The following is a 26,866-nucleotide window of genomic DNA, read 5'->3' as shown; positions in this document are numbered from 1 at the left end:
ATCTTCATGGTTTCTGCTTGGAGGTCTACCGGCTGCTGCCTTTCAGGGTCACACAGATCTCACATTTTCATTCCCCTGTTTCAGTGGTGTTCAGCAGGCAAACGTCCTAGAAGCGACAGTGATACTCCTCTGCTTGGCTAGTGGTCTCTGAGCCTCACTGCTTTTTATCCATCACCTTGAAAAATTCTACATTCATTGAGAAAAATTGTGCCATTTAACATTGTTGCTGTAACTACTATCATACTGCCTAGTGGACACTGCCCATCATGCAGCATGGCTAGTTTACAACCAAGGCAGGCACCTCTGTTGCCGCACCCTAATTATACAAGTATTGGGAGGCTGTTAAATGAACCTATCATCTTGTCTCCTTTTGCCTGTCTCATGAACAGACCCGGAGGAACCTTTCAGTTCTCTGGGCTTTTTATTCTATTCCTCAGTGATCTGACATTCCATGCCAGCAGGTAGGCGTTTTCTGACAATATGAAGCGTTTCAGGGCAGTGCAAAATGTGTGGGATTATGAACTGTTCTGAAAGGATCTCTCCAAACAGGGAGAGGAGGAACCAGAATGAGGAATGTATTTGAAAATAATCAAAGTGGTGAAGATTTGGAATTAGTCATTAATGTACAGGAGAACTACTCAACTTGAGCACTGACAATGAAGAAACTGAAATAGTGAGAGAGATTTTGTATACCTTGGTTCATTTGTTAATTCAAATGGGGACTGTGGCCAAGAAATCAGGAGGAAACTGAGAGTAGAAAAGATCATCAAGTGTAAAGACGTGTCACTCGAGACCAAGATCATCCACACTTTTGTAATTCCAGTCAATTGTATAGATGTGACAGCTGGACAGTAAAGACAGCTGGCAGGAAAAAAAATTATTAGTTTGAAATGTGGTGCTGGAGGAGAGCTTTGCAGATACCCTGGAATGCCAGACAGATGAACAAGTGAGTCCTAGATCAAATCAAGCCTGAACTCTCTCTGGAGCCTTGAAACTGGGGCTGTCTTGCTTTGGGCACATCAGGAGAAGGCAGGATTCTCTGGAAAAGACAATAATGCTAGGAAAGGTGGAAGGCCGAAGGAAAAGAGGAAGACTAAATATGAGATGGACTGGCTCCCTAAATGAAGCCATGGGCTTGAATTGGCAGGAGGACAGGACATTTGGGAAATCACTCATTCATAGGGTTGCTATGTGTCAGAGGAGACTTGACAGCCGGTAACAAGCACCACCCTTGATTTTCTCATAGCAATGGGTGATAATAATAACACACATTTAAAAAAAAAAACTTCACAGAAAAAGTTTCCATCTAAACTTCCAATCTTCAGAAAACGTACAATGAAAGAGACCCATTTCAGGTTTGGTCCCTTGTACTTCAAAAGTCGCCAAGGTCCGATCCCAACTGGATTTATTTTCCCCCGAAACCAGGCACAGTGTTCAAACCATCGGACATCCGGGGGAGGCTCGGACAGCCACCCGTCCCAATCCCTGTTCGTTCTCTTCTTCCCTGTCTTGAATGTGCAGCGGCATTCAACCCAGATCGCAAGAGCAGCTGGGCCCAAGGCCAGAGTTGTCAGCTTGGTGCTTTCAAAATGCTTGGCATGAAAGCTGAATCATCCTGCACCTGCCAGGTAAGTGTCAGGATTTAGGCGTTAGAAAACTACCTTCCCTGCAGAAATCCATTATGGTACATTTCTTTGGCAGCTGCATATTATTACATATTGATGGAGATAATGAACCCACGTGTTTCTAGGAATACTTTTCAGCACCATGGATAGTTCTTGCTCTTGTTTCCGCATTAGAACCCAGGACAGATTCACCACCCACTTTGAAAATTGGTGCCACTAGCTTCCCTACATGGATGTACTAAAGTTATTCACCCCATATCAAAATAGCATTCAGCTCCCCAGGACAACCCTGAACCAAAATTATCTTGCTGTTAATTCGTTGACAGTTACGATGGATCAGCTTTCAAACGGGAGCGCTTCCACCTGATGGTTTTATTGCCCTGATGCATTCACAAAATTTGGTGGAGGGTTTAGTCAGCATCATAAGGGATGTGGTGGCGCTGCGGGCTAAACTGCAGAAGCCTGTGCTGCAGGGTCAGAAGACCAAGCAGTCGTAAGATCGAATCCACGCGATGGAGTGAGATCCCGTCGCTTGTCCCAGCTCCCACCAACCTAGCGGTTCGAAAGCATGCAAATGCAAGTAGATAAATAGGGACCACCTCGGTGGGAAGGTAACCGCATTCCGTGTCTAAGTCGCACTGGCCATGTGACCACGGAAGATTGTCTTCGGACAAACGCTGGCTCTATGGCTTGGAAACGGGGATGAGCACCGCCCCCTAGAGTCGAACACAACTGGACAAAAATTGTCAAGGGGAACCTTTACCTTTACCTTAGTTAGCATCATGGCCCATTTGTAATCAGTCTCTGTTTCTGCATGGCTTCACACAACTTTCTGAATTGCAAACAAAAAAAAATGAGGAGTGAAAGATAGTCCTCCCTACCCCCTTAAGAGTTCACCAAGATTACATTTAAAAAAAAAAAAACAAGGGAAGATCGCATTCAACCTAGCTGTTCTTACTATTGTGAAAATGTGTAGGATTTTATTGTGACAGTTGCCACCCTCGTAGCATAATTTGACGAGTTCTTAAACTGGTCTGTAAAACAGTGGCCCTTGGCATGCGGTGACCTCAGTTGTGTCACCCACTGCAATAATTCTATAGGTTGCCTTCCTAGATGGATACCTGTTGAGCAGTCAGATAAGTACCTTGTGATGCAACTCCTGCCTAACTATTTAGTGGCAACTTGCCAAGATGTTACACAGTTCCGTTTACACAGATGTAAACCACCAACTGGATTCTAGACCCTGAAATGCCACTGAGCTCTAACAGAGCCAGCTGCCGACTCCACAAGAGCTTCCTGTTTTTCTGTGCATTTTTTTTTTAAAAAGAGGAAGCAGCAAGCAGAACTGGAAACATGGTTTGTTCCTTTCAGCGGCTCTCTTGTCTTCTCCCTGGAAGACAGAATAAGCTCCGAGGTGCTCCTTCTGAAGTCAGGAGAAAGAGGAAGGAGTGGAAAGGATTAGCATTTTTCTACAGCAACCTCATGATGACACTGGTCAGAACAGAGACAAGGAATCAATTTTGAAATTTACTAGAAAAAGCAATTGCCTCCTGAAACTGACCAGAAAAGGTGGGAATTTACAGTGTATTGTTCATGTTTACTTAGAGATAAGCCTACCATCCACAGATATTCTAACACAGCTTTGGTTGAGATCCCAAGCTTTTGCCTTTAGAGTGCTATCCCACATATTTTTTCCTTAAAAAGGACTCCCATTGAGTTCAGTCTGGTTACTCACAACAAGGACATGTCTAGGATTGCGGGCTTAATTTATCACTGGTTCGGCTGCTTGGCAAGGAATCATTCTGCACAGGCAACTATTAAAAAGTTTGGAAGCATTTCACACATAGATTTATTTCAAGGTGAGGAAAAGGAAGGACACAAGGAAGAAGAAAGCAGAAAACATAAAATGCAGAAAGCTAGAATACATCAGTCGCCTAATGAGAAATGAAAAGCAGAGATTGTTCCAGTTAAGGTTAAAAAAACAACAAGAGAGGAAAAGAATTGGAGGAAATAACAAAGAGGAGATTTGGTTTAGATACTGTACAATGCAACATCCTTGTTTAGATCTGCTGCCTTCCAACTCCAAGTACCTACGATGACATCCGTTGTCTGTTAAGAAAGGAAAACAGAAAGAGGATAAAATTGAAGTATGATTTGTTATCTCAACAACCCACTCCGCTTCCAACCATAAAGACTTGAATTGGCTGGTGCCTTCTCTTAATGTCTTTCTTAATGTGAGAAACATTAATGTGACAGGAGGATACATATTAATTTGCTTGGTACAAAAAAGAAAGAACCATCCTAGACACTTTCCCATTGGGAAGAAGCCCAGTGAGGAGCAGACAACATAACAATGTTTAAAGTCAATGAAGCAACTCCACAGATGATCATTAGGATAATAATAGTAATTACTGCCTTAACCCTCTTTTTTTTTAAAGCAGCTTTCCCAAGAGATCCTAGGCGCTCTGCAATTCACATACTTCATAACAAGGCAGTGGTCATAAGCCTCCATCTTGAAGCCACTTTCCCCTGAAAGCATCTAATTAAATCGGAGCCCCTTTGGGCATCTCTCAAGAGCAACAGACCTGAAGGGTGTACATTTTAAGGTAGACAGGCAGGCCGGAGAAGAGAAAGGCAGCAGAAGGATGGCAGAGTGAGATCTCGAGAGGGACGGGAGGCAAATTCAACTGAGATGTATGACTCCCTTCCCTCAAATGAGAATCTCAGAATAAGGGACACTTTCTCCTATCTCCTGATTGATAAATTATGTTCTTGGAGGTGGTGTGGGTGGGAACACAGCCGGAATACAGGAATGGGTCCCTGTGCCCTTCTTCTCGGGAGTAGGGGTGCCCTGCAATGATCTTTTTTTTTCTTCTCCAGAGAATCCTACCATCTCATGTTGTGCCCAAAGTAGGACAGCCTCGGTTACAACATTCTCCAGAGACAGTTCAGACTTGATTTCATCCAGGATCCACTTGTTCATCTTTCTGGCACTCCAGGTTATGTCTCCACAAAAGCTCTCCTCCAGCATCACATTTCAAAGGAATCCATTTTTCCCCCAGTCAGCTTTCTTTGCTGTCCAGCTTTCACACCCATGTAGGATGATTGGGAATCCAATAGCGTGGATGACCTTGGTCTTGGCCACAGCCTTATACGTGATGGGTTTTTTTCTAATTCCTTCCTGGATGCCCTTCCGAGTCTCAGCCTATTCTTCTGATTTCTTGTCCGCCGTCTCCCTTTGGACGGATGATTGAACCGAGGTATACAAAATCTCCATTTCAGTTTATTCGTTGCCCGTCTTAAAGTTGTGCAGTTCTTCTGCAACCGTCTCTGCTGTGAGAGGGCGAGAGAAAAAGGAGAATGTGAATGGAAGGATCGAGAACCTCCTCAGGTCACAGATCAGGTGAGTGGCTGGCAGGAGAGATGTTTGTCCTTACTGTGATTGAGGCAGACTTGTGATTTTCTGGGCTACTGAGACAGGATAATGCCACCATCCTAAGAGTTTACGTGCCAATGGACTCACCAGCCCAGCTCAAGAATAAGCCAGAATTGCAGCTGATCATGAACTCTCTCTCTCTCTCTCTAGCCCAGCCACAGGGCACCTCTCGGCAATCTCCAGAAGCGCCCGGGTGGCTTTGAAGCAGTGCAACTGGTTGCTTTCGGCCACTGGGTGTCAGTGGTTTTCCTTTTAAAATAACTCCCAATTTAACAGAAAAGGACAGGTTGTAAATTTACTGGGTTAGCATATTAAAAGCAGCGCAAATCAGCACTAGAAATGCCAACCGCCTCTTTCTTGCACAGAAGTTTAGGTCTGAGCCTCCCTTTGAGTGGGTGGGTGGGTGACAGGGGCTAAGTGACAACTCCATGTGGAAGGTGATGGGTTTAAGGCATGGCCTGGAATCATCAGGGATTCTGTGCAACACAGCACAGGCCCTCTGGATTTCGATAGGGTTTGCCTGCAGCAGAAGGTTTGGATGGCCCAGTGAATCTGAAGAGGGTAGCCAGTACCGTAGGACAATAGGTGCGAGGCCAGTTTGGCTCCAGCCCCAAAGAAGCATCATTTACCTTTTCCAGAGATGCCATTCAATTTCTCACCCAGCATCTCATTATCATCTTAGAACAGCAGAGCTGGAAGGGACCTTATGAGATCATGGAGTCCAGTCCTAGTCCAGGAGGCCCAGTGGGGGAGGGGATCAAACACCCGTCCCCTGGCTCTGCAGCAAGAGAGCTATCCAGCAATTCTTAATAATAATCATCTTTAGGTTCTCAGTGCTGGGAGGGGCCTTAGGAGATCATGGAGTCCAGCCCCTGTCCAGGAGGCCCATGGTGGGGAATCGAACTCCCAACCTCTGGCTCCACAATCGGAGACCTCAACCCCAGCAGCTCCTCACCTCTCTTTCGACCTACAGCCAAAGCCAGCCCAGCGTCTGCACCATCTTGCGATTTCTCCCCACCCCTTCCTTTCTTTCTCCCTCCCTCCCTCCTTTTCTGCGCACTTTGTGAACTGCTGTTGCAATGCCGAAGTCCAAAGTTCAGTAACTTGCCTAAGCACACAGATAAATATGAACCTTGGCGAATTTGCATTGCTCCAATGTAAACAGATAGGCGAGGGTCCCTTTATCAGCCCTGACTCAGGAGAGTGGTGGGGGGTCTGAAGCAGATTTATTTATTTTTATTTTTTTTTGTTGGTGGTGCCTTGGAGAATTTGGGGGGAAGCAGGGCCGCCAAGGCAGGATCCACAGCGACTTCTACGTCGCAGGCGCTTGGACATGTGACTCTGGAAACATGGTGTAGCGGGGAAAAGGGGGGAGCTTGTCGCAAACCCATCCGAAGTGTGGGTTCAAGACAAGAGCCGGCGCCGATCGAGACCATGGTCTCAAAACTGACCCATCTTCAGGTGGAGCTGTTGGGAGCCCTGCTGGAATCTGGACTCAGCAAAGAGACGCTGATCAAAGCCCTGACCGAGCCGGACTCCTACGCCTCCCCAAACGAAAGCCGGGGGCCCGTCGGCCCGATCCAGGGAGAGAAAAGAGATCTCTGCGTGGAAATCCCATCGCTCGCCAACGGGATGGGCGAGTCCAGGATGTCCGAGGAGGAAACCTCCGACGACGGGGATGACTTCACTCCTCCGATAATGAAGGAGCTGGAAAACTTGAGCCCGGAGGAGATGGCTCACCAGAAAGCAGTGGTGGAGAGACTATTACAGTAAGGGCACCTCCTGCCTGTTACCTCCCTCCTTCTCCTCCAGACTTCTTCCTTCCTTCCTTCCTTCCTTCCTTCCTTCCTTCCTTCCTTCCTTCCTTCCTTCCTTCCTTCCTTCCTTCCTTCCTTCCTTCCTTCCTTCCTTCCTTCCTTCCTTCCTTCCTTCCTTCCTTCCTTCCTTCCTCTCTTTCCTCTCTTTCCTCTCTTTCCTCTCTTTCCTCTCTTTCCTCTCTTTCCTCTCCTCCACCTCATGCGCCTGCTTTAATGGAGCACCTTTGGGTTCACTGTGGTCTAAATGTTCAGAGGTGACCACTTGGCATGAATAACAATTTTTAAAAACACACACACAATTGCAGGCTTAAAAACAGTGCCTTGAGATCTGGTTCAGGCAAGAAATGGTTCTGGCGCCGGGAGAGAACATGGGGAGACCCTCTCGGCAAATCTCTTCCTCTTTCTGGCCACCATTTCAGGTGCTGCCTGGTGGCTAAACACAAGGCACACCCTGTCAGCGTAAGCAGGGAAGGGATCAGATTGGGAAGACGGGACCTTCAGGAGAAGTGTTTCCCGGGCAGGCGTATCCGAGAGGTATTCATGGCAGCTCCTGGCACCCTCGACACAGAAAGAGCTGGGGGCCTCCCAAACACATAGCCCTCTCTCTCTTTGCTGGGAATCATGATTCAGCCATCTGTTTGCTACTGTAAAGGTATATACTGTATTTTTGAAACCTATTTTTTAAAATGCTCTTGAATGCACGTGGGGAAATCCCTTTAAAAATTAATGCAAAAATTAAAGGCTCCCTTCTGTCCTTCATCTTGTCAGTAACATTCCCAACCTCTTCATTCATTTTCCTGCCATCCAGCTGGCGGCTTCCAACCCATTCATTGCTGGGGAAGGAATTGTTTCTTCTTGTTTTTCCCAAACTTTCCCGTGCCCGATTCATTCCCTGCTCCCCCAAAAGGCTCTGATTTCAGTCCTCTGCCTGCACAGAAACACCTCGTGCTCTCCTGCAACTTGGCTATTCCTTGCCATGCGATCTTTCTGGTTTCTTTTCGCTTCTGCCATTACGGGGCCACCCTGTATTTACAAGCGAGTGCCCTGAATCAAGGCCGACAGTTCATGGCTCTCGAAATCTTGGGACCTTTCTCCTGGAGAGGGTGGGTCCCCCTGTGCCCCCGATGGGGATTCAGACACACTGGAACCATCTGAAAGCAACCCTCAGAGGGACGCAAACACAGCTAGCGCCCCCCCCAATCAGACTGCCTTTACAAAATGGGAAGAAACACAGAAATCCATGCCCTAGTTTTCTTCTTCTTCTCCGAATGCTGAAGCAGACTAACAAGGCAAGTTCTTTCTTTCAAATATTTTCACCCCGCCTTTCTCCTTGAAAAGGACCCGAGGCGGCTGTCATCATTAAAAGGCAATATTTAAAGCTCAATATTGGCAACTGCGCTGGATCTCATGGAAGATCTACTTCTAGTCCTGGTGGGATGCAGTCAAGCTACAATTTTCCATTTGGGGAAGCCAAGGACTAAGGGCTTAATAGACACAACTGCATGGTAGTTAAAGAGGAACCAACACACTCCGGTTTTTTTAGCAATTACAAGCAAGCAAAAGCTGCCACCTTCCCCCCCCCCCCCCCTTGCATGTAAAGACCTAACTGCCGTACAACCCAATCAACCCTCCGTCCTGGCCTTGCTTTGGAGCCCGGGAACCACAAAAGGAGGAGGGTGGCCACGGATCAAGCACTTACCTGGGGAGGGAAGGAGATAAGCCTCAATGTTCCACAGGTCTCTTTCTCTCTGTGTTGCATTTTTTGTGGGGGTTCCCCCCCATCTTCTTCCTTCGCCCACTCCCCTCTCTTCTTGTTCGCCTTCAGTGCTAAATTGATACCCTCCATCATCCTTTCTCTCCACTCCCCACCTTTTCCTTCCACATCTCCCCCAGGCCGTGTTTTGATCTAGGGGTCAGTTTGATTTCCAGAGCCTCCGTCCTGGCCTGGTTACTAATTATCCAGTGGCTTTATTATTTCTCTTTTGTTTTATAAATTTATAAACGAAAAGGCTCAGATAAGCTTTTTGATCATTAACTTCTGATGATTTATCAGGTGTTTCCTCTGAGAGGAAGTCACCGCAAGCCTCTGCTGGAACGTATTCTCTTTTTCTCTCCCTTGCCACGGACCTTAACAATTCAGTTCCAAGATAAAAAGTTCTTCCTTTGCCAGCCATCCTCACTTCCCAAATGTAGGCGCTCCCTCCAGCAGCCCCTTCCCAGATTAATATACCTCACTTGGGCCTTTAAGTCTCACAAGCTGAAGCAAGAAATGGGAGAAGAAAAATATTAAAAGGGGAAAAATCCAGAACGTTCGGGTTGGTCAGCAGGCTTTCCCCCAAAACATGTTGCTTTTTTTGTCATGCTACAATTTTCCAAATTCCTTACTTAAAGATTTATTTAATTTTTTTAAGTTACTATTCTAAGAAAGGTAACTTTTCCAAGCCCTGGTGTAATCTGTCCATCTTACTTTTAACGCCATCTTTTTTTTATTTTCTTTCTCTCTCTTTTAAAGATTATTAAACCTTCAGACAGGGGCTTATGTGTACTCCTTCTCTCCCCCTCTCTCTTAATAAAGCAGAATTACTAAACAAGGATAGTTAATGCCTTAATTAAACAAGGATAGTTAATGCCTTAATTAGACCGCTGAAATATCAAAACAAGCCAACTTTCTAGTCCTTTAGGGCAAGTGTGTTCTTGAAAGTATGGAATCCTAGAATCATGGAGTGGGAAGGGGCCTCTGAGGCCATTGAGTCCAACCCTTTCCTCCACGAAGGAGTCACAATCAAAGCAAATCTGATGGATGGTTGTCCAAGATTCTCTTGAAGGCCTCCAGCGCTGGAGCCCTCACCACCTCCCAAAGTCATGGGCTCCATTGTCGTACTGCTCTAACAGCTAGGAAGTTTTTCCTGACACTCAACTGAAATTTGGCTTCCTGTTGAACCTGTTGTTATGTTATGTTATTACATGCCCTGCCCTTTGGGATGATTGAGAACAGATCCTGCCCCTCCTTTGCCAATTTGCTTTTGAGATCTTAGTCTAATTAAGATATTGCTCATTCTTGCTTTAGAATTTTTGCTCAAACCCTTCCCATCTTGTGCCAACTTTTTCTCTTGTTTTGGGATTTAAGTGTCTCTGTGTTGTTATTGTTGTTCTAATAAAAGCAAGCAGTTCTAGAAGCTGAAATCCTTCATAAAATTATAAAGCCCTTAAGGGTTCCAAAAGAGCGATTGTCCGATCTTTCTGTCTCGTGTGGAATCTGCAGAACTCCATCTTGCCCAGATGGCCCTCTGGCTGTAGGGGTAACGGGCACCCCACAGCCTCCAGTTTTATACCATATTTGCAAAGGTCAGAATAGAAACATTAATTTCTCTCTTTTTTTGACCACAGGGCCCAGAATCCCCCAAGCTGCTACTGGCTGAGGAATTCTGGGTCCTGTGGTGCAAAAATGGATGTTTCCAAGCTGCACATCTTTGCCTGGTGGAAGAGACCTGCAGAACTGCAACGCTGGCCGCTCCATCGTGGTCCAACAGAGGTATTAGCCCAGATCAAAATTTCGTGTCTACATCTCAAAAGACGGGAGCCATTTTGTGGCCACATCCAGCAGCGGAGAAAAAGAGTAAACAAATGCTTCATTCCCCACTGCTGGTTCCCTCACCTGGCTAAAACAATTTGGACTTTGGCCTTAGAAAAACAGACTGATAACACCACCTCAGCAGGTTTGACAACTGAGTAGCTATCTCTTCTCCCCCACCCTGTGTAAACAGCGGGGTTTTTTCCCCCCTTTGCCATAAAGGAAACAAAAGTTGAGTTTGCATCTCAAGGAAGAGGAAGAAGGGGAGGTATCCCACGTTTATCCGTGGAAAGGACAGGAGGATGATGTGGAAGGTGTAAGCAAATCAGGTTTTCCAACAAGCAAAGCCAGCTTTCTCATTTTTGTTGGAGTAGATCTTAAGCCTCCTTCCACACAGAAAAAGGGAGCGATGATGATGATGATGATGATGATGATGATGATGATGATGATGATGATGATGATGATGATGATGATGATGATAATAATAATAATAATAATAATAATAATAATAATAATAATAATAATAATAATAATAATAATAATAATAATAATAATAATAATAATAATAATAATAATAATAATAATAATAATAGGAAGCCCAGGATGGCTCGGATGTTTCTCAAGAGTTCCCCTAATCTGCCCAAAGTTCAACGACAGTGGATGACTTTCCCAAGGAGACATGGTGGCCAGCACGGTTACCCAAGGAAATTGAGGGTGTGTTCTAGGGCTCCGTCCCAACCATACGAAGGTTATTCTTTACATGGTTGTTGTGGGTTTTTCGGGCTCTTTGGCCGTGTTCTGAAGGCTGTTCTTCCTAACATTTCGCCAGCCTCGGTGGCTGGCATCTTCAGAGGACAGCACTCTGTGCTCTGTATTCTTTACACTTTGATGGGATAGTAGCTTAAAGGAAAAAAAAAACCAGTTCCCCCATGCTCTGGGCACAGGATGTCCCTTGTCCGCCTCCCCCAGGAACCTTTGCCCTCAGCTGGTGCTCCCTGGTTCACAGGCCAGGCCAAGAGAGCCTTTCCAGAAGTTCCTGCACATTTCCTATCTGCAGGCGCTGCAGAAAGGCGCCGTCTTTCACACCCCCAAATATCTCCCTCTCTTTTGCAGCTCTTGGCTTCCACTGGACAGAAGGGTGGGGTTGCAGAAGACGATTCAGCATCCCTTTTAAAGCAAAACTCACCCACACGCTCATGGCATCCTTTGCCATTCCCTTCAGTAAAATATGCCAAAAATGTTCTTGGGGGGCAAAACAGGGTTCCGTGCAAGAATTAAACATGACCGTAAGAAGCGAGACAGTTTGCGGAGGGCGAATTGGGAAACCATGGAAGGGTCCCTCCAGAACCTGATTTTGAGGGATAAGGAGTGAACACGACAAGAGGCTCCTATAGTCCAAAATTAAATCACATCTTTTTTTCCTGTTACTTGAGAGGAGGATATAGGAGAGATGGAGCCGGACAAGGGCAAATTCAGCCGTGAGAAAATATGGCTGGGGCCCACGCTTACCTTTTCCCCTCTTGGTTCTTTCTGTGGCTCATACATTCACGGAAACCCCCGGGGGAGGCCACCTCCAGAGTCCAAAGGCCAGGAATGTTTGGCAGAGGTGCCGACTGGGAGTCCAGAGGGTTTGGTCCGAGGCAGGAGCTGAATCCCAAATTCCTTTCCAAACAGATCAAAGGTCCTTCTGGTGGCAAGGAGAAAACTCTCGGAGGACTCACCCACCTTACAGTCCCTGTGGGGAACCATTAGGATCCACGGAGAGGAGTTTAAAAGAAGGGAAATGGGGAACTTTTAGGAGAAAAGCATCCAACGGTTGAACGCTCGAGAAGGTCTCCCCCGAAATGTTCCATCTCCGGTTCTCAGGACTGGGTTTTTCTTTTAATGTTAACAACTTCATATTTACTTTCCATTTAAATTTGAGATGCTGCTATAAATTATCAACCAGCCTCTTGTTCCCTTTGAGTTTATAACTAACTACCTGGGTTACTTATTGTTCAGGTAACAAAAGGGAGGTGAGAAAGCCCTGAAATAGGGACCTCGGGACCTCGCAGAAGCAAAGGGAGGCTTGAACCCAGGGCAAAAGCAGGCCAGGGAAGGGAGAATTGCCAGAAATTGGGGGGGGGGGGACCAAGACCGTATCAGCTGCCTGAGGTCTAGTGGGAAGCCTGTGTGGCCAAAGAAACCTGCCAGGGCCAGCACCATTGATAAGGCATCAGGGACTAAGTTATTCACAATAATCCCCTTCGTGCAAGAGGTAAAACTATAAGGGTGTTGGCTTGTGATCTGAGCTTGGAGGGTTCGCACCCTGACATTCTGAGGTACGAGCTCCCCCACCTCTATTCCCAAGCTGCGTGTAAGAAGGTGGAAGGCAATGGCTGTACAGGAGTTAAGGATCTTAATATTTTGGTTTCTTGTTGTTACACCATATCGACCTTGTGGCTTTTTATCCTCATTATCCGCTCCTCCCCGTCTTCACTTGGGCTAGCCAAGGCATCCTGCAGTCTGATTTCATCCCACTCCAGGGTCAGAAAAGACGGCCAGGAGCACCAGGAGCACCCCTCAAAATAATCGTGGCAACCCCAAATGAGCCGGGATGTAGTCCTATGGACAACGTTTCATGTAGCCGCTTCCACAGCCTGAGGGCCTGCATTTTCTTCAGTCTGCGCTTGTACACCAGGGATCTCTGTCCCAAACCATGGTAGCCGATTTGCAGCCACTCCAGCAAGATCCTCCTTGGTATACAAAAGCACATTGAAACATATCCCTTCCTACCACTTCTATGGGGCTCACTCCTCAAAATGATGCCTTTAGTGGGGACACGGGAGAGGAGAGCCTTCTCGGTGGCTGCTCCCAGCCTATGGAACTCCCTCCCACTGGAGGCCAGGCTGGCCCCCTCTTGGCTGTCCTTCCACAAGCAGGCAAAGAAGACCTTTCTCTTCAAGCAAGCTGTCCCTCAGAGACTGGCTATCTACGGGCGAGGCAGGGGGCTTATAACAAGCCTGCTCTATTTCTGTTGTTTTTTATTGCTTTTTTAAACTATATCTTTTTTTCTACAGGTTTTTAACATATTAGTTCAATTCCTTTTTAATACTTTAATAATGGACTGTTTTTAGCTTATACTGTTGGTTTTTTAAAAAAATTTTATTTTCTTGGGTCCTTTGTAGGAGAAAGGTGTGGCAAAAAATATTTTAAACAAATAACAATAAATAAAATAAATAGTAAATGGGAGATGACGATAAATCGGTGGTGACATTCATCAGCGTGAGAGCGAGCCTCACTTTCTCCCTCTCACTCACTGCTGAATGTGTGTTTCTGTCCCTTCCAGAGAGGATCCCTGGAGGGTGGCCAAGATGGTGAAGTCCTACCTCCAGCAACACAACATCCCCCAGCGGGAGGTGGTGGACACCACCGGCTTAAACCAGTCCCACCTCTCGCAGCACCTCAACAAGGGCACCCCCATGAAGACCCAGAAGAGGGCGGCCCTCTACACTTGGTACGTCCGCAAGCAGCGAGAGGTGGCCCAGCGTAAGTACAGCAACCGGCAGCTCCTTCTTACCTCCACTGCCCCTGGGCACAACACAGCAGGGGGAGCCTGGGAGGCTTTCCTCCCTGCGCACCAACAGTCGGACAAGCTAAGCGCTGCCGTGCAACATTGCAAGGGTTCCGTTTGCTTACTTAGGTATCTGCTGATGAGCCTTGAAAACACAATTTCACCAAAGGAGCCTCTTCTTTGGCATTTATATAACAGACAACAAAAGCAACAGCAACTATGACAAAATGCTCCTACAGCTGCCAGACAGAAGGCACTTGTAGAGCTGTGACATTCAAGTGTCTCTTTGAATTCAAATTCAGATTAAAAAGTTCAAGACGATTCCCTCAACTGGGTTGGGTGTCCAGGGCATGGAAGAATCAGCTCCACACACGGAACCTTCAAAACCTGAAAATAAAATATCAGTTCTATTGTATGCAATTAATGGATTCACTATGTGGATTCACCCCTTCAGTACAAACATATAAGACTTCTACCCAGACCACGTTGGCAAGGGTCTTAGCAGACCAAGTGATAACAGCAGCTTCGACCTCTTCAGTTCTCCTGCTCTTTCTGATTCAAACGCTGTGCTCGCATCCCTGCTCTTTCTTAGTCCCGCCTCTTTAGGCTGAACCAATATTTCACAGGGGTTACAGGGGCAAATGCATACATTCCCTGTTCCTAAGGAAGGGTGCCCATGGTGTCTTTACCTGAATTATCCGATCCAGACAGGCTTCCTTCCTACAGCATGGAAAAGTTAATTTTATGAATGATAAACCCTGGGAGTTATCGCTCGTAAAATTAATTTTTTCATACTGTCGGAAGGAAGCTTGTTTGGAGCGGATAATTCCCAGGGTTTTCCAACCAGCACAGTCCATCTGTGGTTTTGTAGTCCACAAAAATCATTCCTCCAAATTTTGTTCTTTGCAGTGAGAGGACAAGCAGGGAATAAACTTCTTTGCTAGGGCATTCTGAATCCCTTCTGAAGCTGCCTGATGGGCACCCGCATGGTCTTCATTTCAGTGCCGAGTCAAAATCTAGCTGCTCAGTGAAGCCTTGAGAGCTCAGGGATCATAACCTGGCTAGGTTTTGCCGTAGTCACCATACACAGCTTCAAATGGCTTTGAACTCTGAACCGTTTTAAAGTTATTGAACTGTTCTGGATGGTTGTTTAGAGCTCAGCAGGCAAAACAGTTCTAAACTAAATTGTTTATGTTGTTTAAAATAGTTCAGTGGTGTTTTATGGCTTCTGAGCTACTCTAAAATTGTCAGATATAGGGGAGATAGTAAATATTTTAACTGCCAAAACAAAACAATACTACTTTAAACTATAGTAACTGAAGGGTGGAAGTCGCCAACATTAATTTTAAACATTTCTCAAGTGCAGAGATGATTCTGCACTAGGCACATGTAAAACACGCTTCCCCAAGTTATTTTTCTCCGCAGCAGAAAACAAATCACCTGGGTTGCAACATGTATGATACTTTAATTGCCCCATTCTGTTATAAAGTTTTGAATTTCTGGTAAAATTCTGTTTTGCTACACAGTAGAAGTACAGAGAGACGCAGAGAGGAGAATACCTATAAGTTCCCCAGAGTCCACTCCTTTCTCATTAACTGGCACTTAAAGTCTCACTCTCAGGCATTTGCAGGAGAAAGAATATAAACATTTCTTTACTCACCGTTACTTGAAATTACAGGCTTGCCTATGCTGCTTTCTTTACTGCACATATCTTGGCAACCAACTGAACAGATCAACAGCAAAAGAAACAGCTGCCACCAACTCGGGAAAGAAACACTCAACAGAGATGATGGGCCAGTCTTTGAAATCAAAGGCTGGATGGAATGATTGTCTAGTGCTGGACCAACAGACAATCACCCCAAGCCCGGAAAAAGTCCCTCCCAGTCATACAAACTACGGGCAGCATGCGAGGTTGCAAACGAAACTCCACCCCACCCTGGGAGACCAAGGATAACCTTGCACCCCATCCCTTTTCTGCTTCCAGAATTCACCCACGCCGGCCAAGGCATTTTGGTGGAAGACCCCATGGGAGAGGAGCTCCCGACCAAGAAAGGCCGAAGGAACCGCTTCAAGTGGGGCCCAGCCTCCCAGCAGATCCTGTTCCAGGCGTACGAGCGGCAGAAGAACCCCAGCAAGGAGGAGCGGGAAGCGTTGGTGGAAGAATGCAACAGGTGACGGGCGGCGGGTGGGTCCCCAGAGCAGAGCAGGGGAGGGGGGCTGAGGAACCTGCCAGACCCTCCTTGGGTAGGCAGCAGCAGCGGGGTGCGGGCGGGGGGTTGCCTTCTGGTTTCACCTGTCGGAGAACTTTGAACCCGAGCTTGGAACGCTCGTTAGGCAGGTTGCTCGTTAAGCATGGTTTCTCTTGTGGATTCTCCCCGCAAGGAGTTCTTTCTTTGCCTTGCGTGTTACTGCTGCGTGGCGTTGTCGTGCCCAGCAGGTGGGGGGAAAGACAGTAGCCCCATTCTGGCACTGATGTTGGATTGTGGCCCTGAATGCTTCCCCTTGCCTCCCAATAAAAAAACATTAGGGGGAAACTGATGCAAATCCTTGTGTCTCAAAAGAATCATCTCAGAAGTTACTTTTGAAAGTAACTGCTGGTTAGACGGCCAAATCAACGCCGTGACCACTAACGACATTACTCAATAGCCCTCTCCCCTTCTCTCTCTCTCTTTCAACCTAAATCCGTCCCAAATAATAAGACTTAGATTGAGGAGGATGCTAAAAATGCATCAACAGGAAGCAATCCAGCCTGAGAGAGAAAACCGGCTCCTAAGGCACTTTTGTCATGATGATGATGGTGGGCCATCAAGTCAATTCTGAATTAGGGTGACCTTTTTGAGGGTTTCCCAGGTCGAGAATATTCAGAAGTGGCTTGCCTTCCCCTTCCTCTGGGACTGTGCAGAGCTGGCCCAAGGCCACCCAGACTGGCTCTTTTCCTGGGAGGCCCAGCAGGGGAATCGAACTCACAACCTCTGGCTCTGCAACCAGAGGCCTAAACTGCTGAGCTCTCCAGCCAGCTGCCTTTTGCACTAGAGAGTCCTATCAAATGACTCTGTCCAAACCTTCACTTTCTACTTTTAGAGCTGGGATGGGGGGGGGGGAGAACCCTGCGCCTTGCAGAATGTTCTGGCCTGCACGCTCTCTTGCCCAGGGTTCCAGCTGAGCTGGCTGTGGGGCATGGGGCTCCTCTGTGGTCTTAGCCCCATACCGGGTGCACACTGCTATTCTGCACCCACACATTCTGCAAGACAGCCGTGAGCGGAAAGCAACTTCCCCATAAATGCAGGAAGGCAACAGCCTTTGGCTTAGAACATCGTTCCACCTCACCAGCCCTGACTGGCCGCCGTGGCTCTACACGGAGGACCCCTTCTCTGAGCCCTGCCTGTTGATGCCTGTCACTCCCTGGTGGCCGCAGTGGCACCCTGGCCAGTAGTCCCTTTCCCTCCGGTTTGAGTGGGTTCCCTGTCTGGCTTGGCCGCCCCGACTGACAGATCCGTGGCCTTCTCTGGCAGGGCAGAATGCATCCAACGTGGGGTGTCCCCTTCTCAGGCCCAAGGGCTGGGCTCCAACCTGGTGACCGAAGTGAGAGTTTACAACTGGTTCGCCAACCGCCGGAAGGAGGAGGCTTTCCGCCACAAGCTGGCCATGGACAGCTACAGCGGACCTCAGCCGGGCTCCGCTCCCCCTCTGGCCTCCCACGCGACTTCCTCACTCCAGCCGGCACCCTCTCTCTCCCCGGGTAAAGTCCACGGTGAGTGGCCTGAGGAAGGGGGGGAGGAAAGCATCAAGCAAGCCGCCTGTCGAATCTGGAGCTGGTGATGGGTGGGCCTACGGGGCTGGAGAAGGGATTGCCACCCCAAAACCGAACTGAATTGTCTCCACCAAAGGTCTGGGCATCTCCGGATTCAGTTCAGCCTTTGCAGGAGCTCTCCATGGTCCTGAATCACAAGCCCAAATAGGCTCAGCAGCTTCGGTAGATCTTTTAAAGTTGGAACAGAAACCTGGTGTGGGTGCACTTCCTTTCGCCCCAGTGGCATCGGAGTTAGCAGCTTCCAATGCCCCCCCAAAAAAATCACACTCTTTTTTTTTAAAAAAGGGGCGAAGTCTCATAATAATCAGATCTTTTTCCAAGGCGGCTAATGAAGTTCTGCTTAGTTGGCGGGGTCGAGGGTCTCTTGGCAGGCGACACAAGCAATGAGCAAAGGCCTGACTTTCTGTTCCTCCGTTCCAGAGCCATCACCCTTGCAGCAGCAGCAGCAGCAGCAGCAGCAACAACAACAAAACCTTGCCTTTTCTGACTCCGGGCTGCGGTACAACCAGCAGCCTGTCAGCGAGACAGACGCCTCCAACAGCGACCAGCACGGGGGAAACAGTTCCATCATCACCACTCAGACCATCCTGCAACACACCTCGTCTCCGGGCCTGTGCTCAGCCGGGTCGGGCTCAGCTTCGGATGCTAAGCTGGTGAGCGAACCACCACCGAAGAAGGCTGGTGTGTGGGGGTGGGGGGGAGGATCCATGAGAAGGGGAGACATGCACCAACTCTTCCCGCCATCAGAAGAGAAACTCCCCTTTCTCCTAAGCAATCTAGGTTCCTATTTTTACAGGGGTGGGGGTTTAAGCATGCTTTGCAGTGCATAGTGGAGATGGGCACGAAATGGTTCAAAACCTTGTATTTACCCATGAGGGACGGACACAGAGGACAATAATCCCGGCCAAAGCGCACATAGTTGTCTCCATTTCTGTGTTGACTTGTGGAAGGAAGGACCTCAGCAAGCATTCTCCGAGCCCCTGGTTTAAATCCTTGCTTGTTTCTTGAACTTTGGCAGTGGCAACAGGCCGGCCACCGACTGGCCTATCTTCCACAATTGTTGTGAAGATGGCCGAGAGATGCCCTCTTTCTGAAGCTCTGTCAGCACCCTGAAGCACTCAGTAAATATCATCTATGTTTGTTGCTGGGCTTCATGGCGCAGTGGTTAAACTGCAGTATTGCAGTGAAGCCTTCTGATGGGGCAGTTAAACTGCAGTACTGCAGTCAAGACCCTGCTTGAGGCCTGAGTTCAATCCCAGTGGGCTTAGGTAGCCAGCTTGAATTTAGAATCTTAGAAAGGGCCCTATGGATCACATTGGGACGTAGGGGCCATTGTAGCCTGGCGTAATTACATTATAAACCTTTAAGCACTATGGGGAGGCATATAATTCAGCATGCTTTGCTTTGTTTTTTTGCTTTCACTGGCTTTTAAAAAACCTTTCCTCCTGTACAGATTTCTGCCCCAGGGGGGTCTCTTCCCCCAGTGAGCACCTTAACTGCCCTCCACAGCCTTGAGCAAAACCCACATGTCCTGAGCCAACAAACCCAGAACCTCATCATGGCCTCACTCCCTGGGGTCATGGCCATCGGTCCCGGAGACACCTCTTCTCTCACACCGGCATTCACCAATACTGGGGGCTCCACCCTGGTCATTGGTAAGTGAGGAGGCACGCCGGATGATGACGGGGGTGGTGGTGAAACAGGCAAGCTGCCCTCCTTTGCTCCCAAGGGAGATAGCAAGCCTCTGATCTTCACTGGAAATGTTTATTACCCAATGACTCCATCTCCCACCACATTTCCTTTATGCTCGCCCACAAACACTCATGGGCCTTCTGAAGCTGCCTGATTTTAGCTCTGAGTGCACCAGAGGGCAACACTAGAAGCCGGGCGTTCCAAAACAGGCAAGCCGGTGATGCACCCAGGAGAGCAAGTGGCTGAGTGCCAAAATGGGAAAGTGGTTCTGAATGGCCAAAAAAAAAAGCAAAACACCAACTCATGTTTGATGGTCTTTTCTTTGCACGAGAGCCATTGAGATGAATGGGAGATTTGGGAGTGCTTCTTTGTGTTTGTAGGCTGATAGACAATTTGACTATTGATCTAAGATATCCATGGCTGGTCCTTTTTGGCCCTTGGCTGCCCTTTTATTTCCCCTTCTGAAGCTTGAATTCAGAAGGATCATGTCCTTCGTTCATTCAAAATATGTTTACCCCACCTTTCTCCTCAAAAGAACCCTAGTTCTAGGAAGCTTTTTAACCTACGTTGGTCTTTCTCTCTTTACTTTATATTCTTTATACACGTCCTTTTTCCCCACTGGGGACGAAAGGCGGCTTACAATTAAAACTATATTATGCTCACATTTTTTTAAAAAAAGCCATTAAAAGTGTATTTAAAAACAGCTGCCAAGATCAAAAACAATTCTGAAAGCATTTTAAAAGCCAGTTTTAAAATGTCTAAATGTAATCCATGTCATCTCCCGGAGGCCCCCTGCTTGCTGCAGAATAGCCCACCTTTTTCGAAGGGGGGGGAAGTCTTCCGATTGTCCCTCACACTTGCCAAGATCCATTGCATGTGGTGTGATTCTGGCCATGGAGCATTGCAGAATGTTTGTTGAAACGAACATTCGGGGCCTGCTTTGCCGAGGGGAACGAGCCGGGCGAAGACCCGAGCGATTATTCTCCCGCGGCCGGTGTTCTCCCTGTCTTCCAGGTCTGGCCCCCACCCAAACCCAGAGCGTCCCGGTCCTCAACAACATGGGGAGCAGCCTCACCACCCTCCAGCCTGTCCAGTTCTCCCAGCAGCTCCACCCTTCTTACCAGCAGCCGATTATGCAACAGGTCCAGAATCATCTCAACCAGAGCCCTTTCATGGCCACGATGGCCCAGATCCAGGCTCCTCACGGTACGTTCGGGGAGGGGGCAGGGAGGGCTGTCCCACATGAGCCTCCTCACGAGGTCCTGATGAAACAAGGACCCCAAAATATCCTTTCTTGGGGAGACCAGGAGTCGTGGTTACTCCCCGCCACATGTTCGTGCTTGCCAGGTGTATGAATGGGGTAGGAAGGTCTGCCTTCCTCCGCTTTTTAGGGAAGGGCAGGGTCTCATCCTACTGAGAGCCACGCAAGACTCTTGGGTGGTTTTATTATTCCTGAAAGTAGGAGCGGTCGCCACACATGCTTCCGATAGACCACAATCAATGGGTAATACAGCAAATGGTTTTTGAGAAGTACAATAATGTTCTAAGGCCTGGTTTCAATGAGACAAACATATTTGGAAAAGCCCTGCTCATTCCTTCCCCTTCTCCTTTCACTCCCCCCCCCAACCCAAGTGCTCCATACCTAGCCCCCTTTTCCTTTATGCCATCAGACACCCGAATCGTTTCCTTCCTTCGCTTTCTAGGGCAGTGGTTCCCAACCGTGGGTCCCCAGATGTTCTTGGACTACAACTCCCAGAAATTGTGGCCAGCACAGCCAGTGGTGGAGGCTTCCGGGAATTGTAGTCCAAGAACATCTGGGGGCCCACGGTTGGGAACCACTGCTCTAGAATAATCTCTTTTCTCCATGTGCCTGGACACTGATGGGAGAAGAAACTAGCATTAAGAAGACTACCTCAAATCCATGAAAGGTCGCCCTACAGAGGAGGGGCAGGATCTGTTCTCCATCATCCCAGAGTCCAGGACACGTCATAATGGGCTCAAGGGACAGGAAACCAGATTTCGGCTGAATGTCAGGAAAAACTTTATAACTGTTAGAGAAGAACGACCATGGAGCCCATGCCCTGAGGAGGTGGTGAGGGCTCCAACGCTGGAGGCCTTCAAGAGAACACTGGATCACCCTCTGTCTGATCTGCTTGGACTTGGGTTCCTGTCTTGATCAGGGGGTTGGACTCGATGGCCTTTATGGGCCCCTTCCAACTCCATGATTCTAGGATTCTTCAAAGCAACAGGCGCCTCAACTCTGAAAGGTTGCAGCCAGGATGATAAGCCTCGTCTTGAGCTTCTTGGAGGAAGGTGTGCAAGAGGTGAATGGGATACAGTCAAGGGAAGCCAACCCTGGAGCAGGCGGGATTCTCCCCAGTGCTCCTCAGCCCCTTAAACTAAGAATCACCACAGGGTTCATGACCTCACGGCCTTCCTTGTTTCTAGCTCTGTATGGACATAAGCCCGAGATGGCGCAGTACGCCCACACCAGCCTGCTCCCGCAGACCATGGTGATAACAGACACGGCAAACCTCAGCGCTCTGGCCAGCCTGACGCCAACCAAGCAGGTGAGAGGAAGGGGCCCGGGGGTGGGGGTTGGTTGGAAAGAGAGGTGGGCCCGGGGTGGATGGAAAAGGCCGCCCCCAAGGGTGGTGGGACAGAGCCTGAAGCCACGGAGGTAGCCAGACCCAAGTGTTCCTGGGCGCTTAACGGCGTTCCAGAATCAGCTTCCGGCGTCAAGGAACACACTTGAGCCTCATGGTGCCTTGTTGCAACCCCGTGGGCAACGCAAGAGACACAGACTGGAGAGGTTCCCTTGCCAAAGTTCATAGCAACGTCGGAAGCTGCTTTCTACCGAGTCGGACCCAGGTGTTGGTCAGCAGTGGTCGCTCTCTGAGGTTCCCTTCCAAGCTGTAGGCGGAGGTCGCTGGTGTCATTTGGCGGTTCCCCATCCGACTGAGGAGCAGGCTGGGTCAGGCTTAGTAGCCCTAATCAGTCAAGGTCGGATGTGGTCTGGCTGCTCACTTCTGTTGGCCACAGCCAGGGAAGATGAGGCCGGTGGTGGGGAGGAGGGTCGGGGCAAGGCTCCATTTGCCAGGGGGAACCATTGGGATATATATATTTATTTCCTCTTGGCCTTAGGGAACGCGGGTTTTAAGCCAGCTCTTTCCAGAAGCCTCTGACGTAGCCACTCCATCCGGCAGCTCCACAAATTGACCGTTGCAGATTTTCTGGGGTGCTTTTAAAAATTTAGTTATGCATTTCAATTGAGCAGATTGGGTTTTATTTTGCAATTTGACCTTGAGGGTCTTCCCAGAGCCATAGAGCATGAGTTGCCCAATACAAGCCTAACCTTGATATTATTTGCACTGAACCCAGGGGACCTTGGTCCTCTTGAATCTTCTCATTGAAACTTCTCAACAGTTTCAGAAGACGTGCAGTTAGTTCTCTTAACATTACGATACAATTATGGTGAACGTCTTCATTTTCTTTCTGTGAACCATGATGTGCAACGGAAAGCACAGCTTTCGAATAAAAGAGGACAATCCATTTATCCGTAACAACTAGAGCTAGCTATCTTTTTGTGATTCATTTCCATGAATTTGTTCCCTTTCTGAAAAATATAGTTTCTCCAAATTCTGGCAGCATTGCTGCATATTCTCTGACACACACACACACACACACCCCCCATGTCAGGGGATCTTGCAGCATTTCCCACTGTGGATGTGTCCGAGACCAGCCTTCTGAACCCACTCCTCTTCTGCAGGTCTTCACGTCGGAGGCAGAGACCCACACGGAGTCGGGAATTCACACCCCGCCAGGGCAGACGTCCACCCTTCAGCTGCACAGCCCAGACAGCGCTGGGATCCAGCATCTGCAGCCAAGCCATCGGCTGACCTCCAGCCCTGCTGGTAAGGGGGGGGGGAGATACGGCTCCAGAGGAGCAGCAGCGATTCACTCTGTACCCTCCCCTTTTCTTCTAAGAGCTTGCAGCGTCCTCCCGCTTATGGTCAAATCAGCCGTTGGGGTCTCTTGCCAAGGTTTACAGGGGACCCCGGAGTTTTCAAGGGGATGGAGGAAAAGGGAGGAGGAGAGGGACGCATGTTTCCCAGAAATCAAAAAGGGGCCCCAGGGTTCAGGAACGATTGAGCTGTGCCTGGTACCCTTTGGGTTCTTCTGAAGGAGAAAGGCAGAATAAAATGTAATTTAAATAAATAAAATTGGCAAAAGGGGGAAACCCATGTTCTGTTTTGGCCAAGAGGAGAGTCAAAGGGGTGAGCACATTGCCATGCATAAAACCTACAGGCCATGTGCTGATGTGTTCCCCCCCCCCCTTATTTTTTGCTCCTCACAGTCTCGTCCGGCAGTCTGGTGCTTTACCAGAGCTCCGATCCCACCAACAGCCACAGCCACCTGCTTCCGTCCAGCCACGGGGTGATAGAGACTTTCATCTCCACACAAATGGTGTCCTCCACGCAGTGAACCTGCTGGACAACGGACAGCCAGGGAGCCTCATTCCACCACGCGGCTCCCTTTGCTGCTCTCACTGCCCACGTCGAGCCTGCTGCCCCGGAAGGGAAGGCGGTCAGGGTGCTGCTCCGTGCCCTCCTCTTCCTCCTCCCTCTCCCCCTCAGCCTTGCCAAACCCCCTCTTCCATGCTGTTGAGGTTCAAGCTGAAAGGAAAACCCCGGGCAGGCCAGCCGGAGAGCACATCGCTTTGGAAACGCAAGGAGGAAAGCCGCCAGGAGCCATTGGCGCTTTCTCTGCCGGGAATAACCAGGTTTGCCCAAACGAAAAATAAACATTGGCCCATGTTCTTCCCTCTGTCGTAGCCAGGGTGGGGTGGCCAGAGGGGGAGGCAGCCAAGAAGAGGCCCCGGATCTGTTCCCTGCTGCCCCACGGGAGAGAAGACAGCAGGGACCGGGCAACAGAAAGCAGAGCTTTGCAACTCCAAGAACCCCCCTCTCCACAACCGGCGTGGCTTCTGTAGCATCCTGGGAATTCCAGATGTGTTCCTCTGCCACCCCCACCCCGTTTCTGGCCTACTGTCACACCGTGTGCTCGTCCTTCCGGGTGGCAAAAGGGAAGGACGTTCATCCTGTTAGAAAGAGACAGAGACCCATGACCATAATTTTGGACACAGCCTTGGAAGAAACAGCTTCAGTCCAGATCGGAGGCCTGCAGGGCTGATCTCTGCCAGGATGATCCATTCCGCGTGGCCGACCCCTTCCTGGCTCAGATCCGTGGGCCACCCCTGGCCACACGGCTCCGGCCAAAATAAAAAACGGCTAGGAGGCCGACCAAGGAAGCCAGAGGTCTGACGCCAGGTGGGCTTTCAAAGACCCCAGAGAAAGCATGGCAGGCCAGGGAAACGGCTCACTCACAAACCGGAGGGATCAGCGCGCCATTTTGCCACTGTGGACAGCTTTGGACAGAGCTGTGTCCGACCGCTTCGTTCGAGGAAGGAACAAACCCCAGCCCTCTCAAAATCTCCTTAGATGAGACTCTCAACGCAGAAGCCAACTTCCACACGAAAGGAGGAACTCGAAAGTGCCGAGGCAGAATCTGTGGGCCCTCAGATAAGAGTCTCGGCTACTTCGTAGGATCATTCATGCTGGATTCTACGAAGCCCACCTTCTGTTTAAAAAATAACCATCAAACCAAGTTTCTAGTCCTTGGGATAATGTTTTTAAAAAATAAAATAAAAAGCATGTGAGCAAATTGTTTAGCAACAACCAGAAACGGAAGCGTCTACCAATAAGGAAGAATTTGTGCTTGCACCCCCCTGACCCCTACCCCCCACCTTATTTCCTCCCCCTACTCTTAGGAACAGGGCTGCTTCTTTGGAATACAGTTCCCCGATGCAATGGGACGGAAAAGAAGGTTTGGGTTTATAGTTTGGCTTCCATATGTGCCAGATGATGTCAGAACTCAGTTTATTGTCGTATCGCGTTTTCAGGTGGAAGGAAAGCTGAACCTTCGTCCTCAGTTCCTCCAACCGCTACATCCCATGAAAATGGGGGGCGAGGGGGAATGGAGACATTTCTGTCGTTAGAATAAAGCCACAGCGGTTTACATTCCAGATGTCGGGGGAGCAAATCATCCCTGCCATGGGCTGTAAGCACAAACTTGGAAAACGAAAGCCGAGTTATATGGAAGACCATCATAAGTAGTCGAACAAACCTCTCTGCTGATTTTGTCTCCCTGGCAAAAGTGTAAGTCCATTATCCAAGACCGTTCCATTCTGCACTGGGCACGCTTGGGTTGCTCTCAGCAGCCCAAGAATTCCACACCGGACACCTCCTCAATTAATTGTCTCTGCTCCGCTCTATCTTGTAAATATATTTAATTTCCAATAAATCAAGTCAGAGGAGGGGAACATTTATCGACAAGGAAAACTTGTATGTGGTCTGTTTTTGAAGCAAGCAAAACGGCAGTGCCCCCTTTTTATCTATAGCAAATGGCAAAAATGATGCTCTAAAAGAAAACATTCATGATGGACAAGGTCCCGGGAATATTAGGGCTGAAAAAGGAAGCAGGAAAGCTGTTAGGTTCAGCAGAACTTTTCAACAGGTGAGTATGAAGCAAAAGAATGATTCTAAGGATCATGACTGTTATTTTAAAAACCAAAGAAGGAAAAGATGTGGCTCAGCAATTTTTTTTAACAAATCATGGCCGGTATCTTTTACTAGATTTTTTTTCCTGGTGGAACAGTGCCTCTCCTTCCCATTACAGCCTTCCCTGGAAAAAGCAAAGCAAAATCTGCTGCTTAGATACTGCCCCATAGTTGCTTAAACACCTCGCTGGGTGGTTTGCCATTTAATGATGTAGGCGACACATGGCCCTGCCCCATCCCACCCAGCTGGGTCCTCAGTTGACCGACCTCAGAAGGATGGAAGGCTGAGTCAACCTTGAGCCAGCTACCTGGGATTGAACCCAGGTCATGAGCAGAGTCTTGACTGCAGGGCTGCAGTTTTACAAATGCACCACAAGAGTGGAGGGATCTACAGAAGGCAGGAAATTCTCTCAGGGTGATGCTGGATTTAGGCCAGCTGCCTCCTGCACCCCAAGACTCACCTCTCTGTGCTTTTTCAGGTGGCCCAATAAAGATGGAAGACAGGCCTGGGTTTGAGAGTTTGTTTTATGGCCAAACAGATTTGCTTTTGTTTTTAATTTTGGACACATGTTCTCCCCGCATCTCCCTAAGGGTAGGTAACTTGTTTTACCAGACTTTAAGGAGTTCATTTTCTCAAGTGCCAAGCAAACCTCCTATGAGCAAGTAAACCGACCGCCTATATGTCCCCCCCCCATTGCCCCATATGTGTCTGTTCAGCAAGGGGCCAGGAAAGCAAAAAGAA

General features: G+C 48.5%; 1 protein-coding gene and 1 long non-coding RNA gene across 2 annotated transcripts; one reads left to right on the top strand and one right to left on the bottom strand.

Annotated features, from left to right (window-relative positions):
* Positions 1-548: 548 nt before the first annotated feature.
* LOC140702707 (uncharacterized) lies at positions 549-11,704 on the bottom strand. Its single transcript, XR_013539267.1, has 3 exons — positions 8,578-11,704; positions 2,395-4,958; positions 549-1,621 (listed from the first exon to the last, which is right to left on the bottom strand). It is a non-coding gene; the product is annotated as an uncharacterized LOC140702707 (long non-coding RNA).
* On the top strand, positions 4,956-25,906 carry HNF1A (HNF1 homeobox A). Its single transcript, XM_020799126.3, has 10 exons — positions 4,956-6,830; positions 13,778-13,977; positions 15,987-16,173; positions 17,515-17,753; positions 18,234-18,466; positions 19,267-19,468; positions 20,520-20,711; positions 21,954-22,075; positions 23,275-23,419; positions 23,863-25,906. Exons 1-10 carry the CDS (start codon positions 6,496-6,498, stop codon positions 23,988-23,990), a joined length of 1,983 nt encoding a protein of 660 aa, XP_020654785.3. The 5' UTR covers positions 4,956-6,495; the 3' UTR covers positions 23,991-25,906.
* The last annotated feature ends 960 nt before the right edge of the window (positions 25,907-26,866 follow it).

Source organism: Pogona vitticeps, chromosome 14 (assembly GCF_051106095.1).
Source record: "Pogona vitticeps strain Pit_001003342236 chromosome 14, PviZW2.1, whole genome shotgun sequence".
Classification (NCBI taxonomy): Eukaryota; Metazoa; Chordata; class Lepidosauria; order Squamata; family Agamidae; genus Pogona; species Pogona vitticeps.
The sequence above is the reverse complement of the archived record's forward strand: the minus strand, read 5'-3'. Positions and strand labels throughout refer to the sequence as shown.